Source organism: Grammomys surdaster, unplaced genomic scaffold (genome assembly GCF_004785775.1).
Source record: "Grammomys surdaster isolate TR1022 unplaced genomic scaffold, NIH_TR_1.0 126036, whole genome shotgun sequence".
In the NCBI taxonomy this organism is placed as follows: Eukaryota; Metazoa; Chordata; class Mammalia; order Rodentia; family Muridae; genus Grammomys; species Grammomys surdaster.
In genome coordinates, this window is record NW_021620849.1 from 5,017,577 (window position 1) to 5,023,576 (window position 6,000).

Here is a 6,000-nt window from a genome sequence, read left to right on the forward strand (position 1 = left end):
AAAGAATTATTTGGCTTATATGTTTGTGCCACAGTTCATTATAGAAGGAGTCAGGGCATGGACTCAAGGCAGGAACCTGGAGGCAGAAATTCAAGAGGAACTCTGCTTGCTCCTCAAGGCTTGCTTTAGCCTTTCTTATACAACCCAAGACCACCTGCCCAGAGGTAACACTCTCAACAGTGAGCTGGGACCTTCCACTTCAGTTACCCTCAAGAAGATGCTTCAGAGACTTGCCTACAGGCATTTTCTCAGTTGGGGTTTCCTCTTCACAGGGCTTATATTAAATTGGCCAAAACAAACAACCAACCCATGCCCTAGCCTCAAACTGGCAGTTCTCTTGCCACAAGTCTCCTGAGTTCCAAGACAATGGGCGTACAAAACCAATATCAACTTACATGGTGGTTCTATGCCATGTCATGATTTAATAAAATTACACTTCTTTTTTTAACCAAAGCTAAAATTAAATTTCTCTTTCTTAAGATGGTGATTTTTAATTTTTACTAACTGGAAGATGACTGTGGAGTTTGAACCCAACAAATTGCACTTGAATTATGGCTCATATAGTATCCATTTAACTTTGGGTCAACTTTCTTAAGCTTCCTAAGTCTCTTCCTGTGCGTGAAGTGGTGGTGTACAGAGTGCTTCCTTTAACTGCTGTGGTGGTTATGTGCTGTAACACATTTCAGTGGTAAGCAGGGTGGAAGACCAGTGATGAGCCCATTAGGGGGAGCAGACTCTCCAGACTCTCCTGTGTTGTTATTTCTTTCTCTGTACTCTAAGTGATAATAGCAGTGTTCTGCATTTGTATTTTAATTCATACTTTCAGATATTTGTGTGTGTGTGTCTGTGTGTATGAGTGAGTGTGTTTATCAGTTAGATAAACAGTGTCATTCCTCAGATGCTATCCACCTTGTTTTGTTTTGTTTTGTTTTTAAAGACAGGATCTCTCATTGGTCTGGAGCTTGGCAAGTAGGCTAGGTTGGTGTTGGGAGCAGGCTACTCTTATGAGCAGGCTATGGATAAGGGGTTAGAATCCCCCACAGGGAGAGGAGTCCTGCTCCACTCAGGGATTGTATACTGGATTTGACTGTGAGATCATCAGCTCCTCAAGAGGGAAGAGAGACAGACAGAAGAGAAGTACGCCAAGAGACAGAGGGTTTGCGATTCAGTTATTTTTTAATGATGCACAGCAAGCAAACACCAATGCCAAGGCTATTGCTACAACAAGATATTGCCATATTTCTTATGTATTGCCTCTAACAATATGCACAATGAACACAAATAATAAGTCGCTAATTACCAAAGAAATAAGCATAGCAATAAACACATCATTCATTCATGGATTATACGACCTGAGTCCTTTTGATGGTGTTGAGTTACAGGTAGGTATGAATTGGTCTCTCGGTTTGAAGTCAGAGGCGTTGGTCTCTCAGTTAACTCTTTGATGACCGGGTGCTGAGGAGGCTTTGTCCGGAGGATCACATTGCCCAATCATGGCTACAAGTGTGAATGAAGTGCTCTGATCGGGCTCCTCTTTTATGTTGGATTTAGCGTTACTCTTGACGTACATGGCAGATAACCACTCGTGTCTGGTTATCTCAGCACAGCTTCATTTCCAGACTTGCCTTTACAAGTACCAGACATGTCTTTACAAGTACCAGACTAGTCTCTACAAGTTTCCTATTACAAAATGGAGTTGGTCCTGTTTAAGGGCCTGCTCCTTACAGCTGGGTTCCTCTGTCATCCATTTCCCTGGCATTGGGATTACACATGTGTACCACAAATCACAGATTTTACTCTTAGCTGTTCTTTTAGCAAAAGACTGAATCAAATAGACTTGCAGCGGAAGTGTGTACCTTAGGGCAGAAGAGCAGGAGTGAAAGATATGACTGTTGATAATGCCACAGAAAGAGGCAGGAAGTGGACAAATCAGACACCCATGGCTGCAGATGGCAGAGCAGCAGCTATAGTGTACCGTGGTGAGGAAGCAGAGTGCTTCCTGTATTTACAGGCGTTTAGAGGTTCCCGTGAAGAGGAGCCATTTCCTACAAGGATGGTCAGTCTCCTTCCAGTGCTTCAAGGCCTCTCACTTTGACTACCTATAGTGAGCTGGGTCTGATACTTGCCATGGAAGATTGGTAGCACTGGTTTCCATCTGCTGGCAGGTACCAGAAGAGCACAGCAGTTGAACAGTCTGAGTTAGGGTATCATTAGCTCCAGGAGCATGTGGCTCCTTAGAAGACAGTGAGGCAGTGCCTGTGTCCAGTACCTACCTGTGTGCACAGTGCCTATCTGTGTAGCCTCTGGTGCTCAAAGAGAAGGAGGAAGGAAGCAAGGCAGTATGGGAGATGAGACTGAGGCTGTCTTCAAGGTATGGTTTACAGAGTGAAATAGAAATTGTAATGTCAAAGGCAGTGCTGAGACCAGACCGTGTAGTGCAGCTTCTGCTCCTGTAGTTCAAGCTCATGCTGGAGAGTTATTCCAGAGGTCTGGATGTTCAGTCCCAATACAGTAGTGAATATGCCAGATTCTACCAACTCCAGGGCCAGGACTGGTACGACTCTGTATTGGGATTGAACATGTAAGGTGGGGCGTTCATGGGAATATCTACTCTAGGGAGACTACTGGGGACCCTTCACTTGCCTGGTTTCTTCTCCAACCCAGATTCATAACCAAATGCCCAGTGTCCGCCTCCCCTTTTATAAAGCTCTTTTCAGTATTAAAGCTCTCCGTACCTTCTCTGCGTCCTGATACAAATGAGAGTCACTTTTCATGAAGGAAAAACACAAAACCACTATTCCATTATTGCTAATGCCCCCTCCCTTTACTCAGGCTGCCCCCTGGCAAACATTCATCCCACTTAAACATTGCCTTTTCTGTGTGAATATCTCCTATGTCTTACAGTGGCTGCTCGTTTTCACTTGACCTTTTAGTGCTGCTGAGTTTCGAGTTCTCAGCCCGACATTACAGCCTTCCTTGTGAACGCCCCGTGAAGACATACTTTTGAACTAAAAAGAAAACCTCATTTCTTTTTTTTTTTTTTTTGGTTTTTCGAGACAGGGTTTCTCTGTGTAGCCCTGGCTGTCCTGGAACTCACTCTGTAGACCAGGCTGGCCTCGAACTCAGAAATCCGCCTGCCTCTGCCTCTCAAGTGCTGGGATTAAAGGTGTGCGCCACCACCGCCCGGAAAAAACTCATTTCATAGTGGCCTTTCGCATACTTTCCAGGGTGTTTCGAGCCTTGGTGCCTGCTAGCCATTGTCTTCCTTCTCCTTGTTGACCTCTACCAGACGAAACACTGATGCTGTGGAAGGTTTTGTGTAACTGCACTTGGTGGTGCTTGGGGCCATGGGCCAGTTCATAAGCTCCAAGCCACTGGGGATGTAGCAGGCCAGAAAACCTTCTTCCACTACCGCTTTTGCTGGAGAGAACTTAGAGAAGCCTCCATGGGGTACTTGGTACTGATCATCACTTCCACAGCCATATGAACACTTGTTTTCAAAAGAGAGCTGAGAGGTGTTCAGTGCTGCCACATCGTAACATATTGGTGACGTCTTATAGGCCTCTCACTCAAGAAGAAATGGCCCAGAGACGTGAACGTGCAAGACAGAGGCACGCAGAGAAGCTTGCAGCAGCACAGGGACAAGCTCCCCAGGGACCCACCCAGGATGGAGGTGCCCTTGAAACAAGTCCCCATGAAGATGAGCCAAGAAGTACAGCATTCCTAAAAGGTCTCCATGAAAAGTATTTGATATGTTTCCTTAACTTGGTACATCGTCCCTTATAGTTTAGCTTTGTCATAATTTTTATCAATATTGTTTCTGTTCTCAGACCAAATATTCATGTTCATTATTTCTTCTGTACATACACAGTTCCTGGGTTAATGTGAGCTTTCATGGCCCTGAATATCTTTTTGTGCCTGGCAGGTGATGATGAACCAGATATGGCAAGTGTAAGCCGTCAATCTACACCCCAGGAAGAAAGCAGCCAAGAGGCCTTCATTGCATTTGCTCGTGTGTTCAGCGGTGTAGCTCGAAGAGGAAAGAAAATTTTTGTCTTGGGACCCAAGTACAGCCCGGTTGATTTTTTACAGCGGGTAAGAGTTAGGAGTAAACTGTGTGGGCATTGTTTTGAGGATATGGTAACTTTTAGACCACACAGGTGAGATGACGAATAAGTAAAGGACACCTCAATTCCTGTGTCACCTGTAGTGTTGTCTTGGTAGCATTTTGTATACATAAATGATTCCCTTAATAGCATTTGTGAACCAATAGCAGGTAAACAACTTTTCTGGCCTTTTATACATATCAAGCCAGGTAAGAGTCACTTTGGGCTGGAGGGAAGAAGTAAATGTAGGTGTTATACTTAATCTTCATGAGTTTACAGAGCCAAAGTCTAAGTGACTCGGGCAAAAGCTACAGGAAACAAGCAGGTGATAGGTGCAGCCTGCATTGGTTTTTTGTTTTCAGCTTATTTTGAGATAGAGTCTCACCAAGCTACCTAGGATAGCCTTGAGATCATTCTCTAGCCTAGGCAAGCCTTGATCATGTGATCCTTTTGCCTCCGCCTCCCAAGTACTCCCCATCTTCCCACTCCCCACCTCCCAGCCCCCACTGTTCATTCCTCCTCATTTCCCTTAAAAAAGTGGCCATCTTCCCAGGGATATCAATCAGTCATAGCATATCAAGTCGCAGTAGAACTAGACACCTCCCCTCCTATCAAGGCTGGATGAGGCAGTACTATAGGAGGAAAAAGAGACAGAGACAGCTCCTGCCCCCACTGTTAGAGGAGTTCCACAAGAACTCCAAGCTACACACCTGTAACATACATGCAGAAGACCTAGGTCAGTCCTATACAGGTTCCCTGCTTGTTGGTTGTCTCTTTGAGCTCCTATGAGCCCAAGTTAGTTGCTTCTGTGGATTTTCTCGTGATGTCCTTGACCCCTCTGGCTCCTACAATCTTTCCTCTCTCTCTTCAACAAGATTCCCTGAGCTCCACCTAATGTTTGGCTGTGGGTCTCTGCATTGTTTCCATACATTGCTGGATGAAGCCTTTCTGATGTCAGTTGGGCTAGGCACCAGTCTATGAGTATAGCAGTATGTGATTAGGAGTCATTTCATTGACTTTTGTTGTTGTGGTTGCCAGTCATGTTCAATTCTGTCCTAGGTCTCTGGGCTATCCAGCCTCAGGATCAATCATTGGTTGGCTATTCACACAGTTTCTGCACCACGTTACCCCAGCACGTCTTACAGGAAGGACAAATTGTAGGCCAAAGCTTTGTGGCTGGGTTGGATGTCCCGATCCCTCCACTGGAAGTCTTGGTAGCATACAGGAGATGGCGGTTGAGGCTCCATATCCCCCTTACTGGGAGTCTTAGCTAGTATCACCCTCGTGGGAGTTTTGATTGCACTTGGTTTCTAGCTTGTCCCCGAGTTACCCCCAAATTCCAGTTGACTCCCAGTACTCTCTCTCCATCCTCCCCCTACCTCATCCCTCCTGTTCCTGTCTCCACTTACTCTAAGTCCACCCATAAACTCTATTCTATTTCCCCTTCCCAGGGAGATTCATGTGTCCCTTTTGAGCCTTCCTTGTTACTTAGCTTCTCTGGGCCTGTGGATTGTAACATGGCTTTCCTTTCCTTTCCTTTCCTTTCCTTTTTCCTTTCCTTTCCTTTCCTTTTTCCTTTTTCCTTTTTCCTTTTCCCTTTCCCTTTCCCCTTTCCTTTCCTTTCCTTTTCCCTTTCCCTTTCCCTTTCCCTTTCCCTTTCTCCCTTCCCCTTTCTCCCTTCCCCTTTCTCCCTTCCCCTTTCTCCCTTCCCCTTTCTCCCTTCCCCTTTCTCCCTTCCCCTTTCTCCCTTCCCCTTTCTCCCTTCCCCTTTCTCCCTTCCCCTTTCTCCCTTCCCCTTTCTCCCTTCCCCTTTCTCCCTTCCCCTTTCTCCCTTCCCCTTTCTCCCTTCCCCTTTCTCCCTTCCCCTTTCTCCCTTCCCCTTTCTCCCTTCCCC

At 45.8% G+C, this 6,000-nt stretch overlaps 1 protein-coding gene across 2 annotated transcripts in view; it reads left to right on the forward strand.

The window, feature by feature from the left end:
* Efl1 (elongation factor like GTPase 1) overlaps positions 1-6,000 on the forward strand; it is a 138,216-nt gene that overhangs the window by 53,385 nt on the left and 78,831 nt on the right. For both annotated transcript variants that reach the window (XM_028754851.1, XM_028754852.1), the window contains 2 exons: positions 3,561-3,730; positions 3,926-4,095. In XM_028754851.1, coding sequence (XP_028610684.1) covers positions 3,561-3,730; positions 3,926-4,095 — 340 coding nt within the window. The remainder of the gene's footprint in view (positions 1-3,560; positions 3,731-3,925; positions 4,096-6,000) is intronic.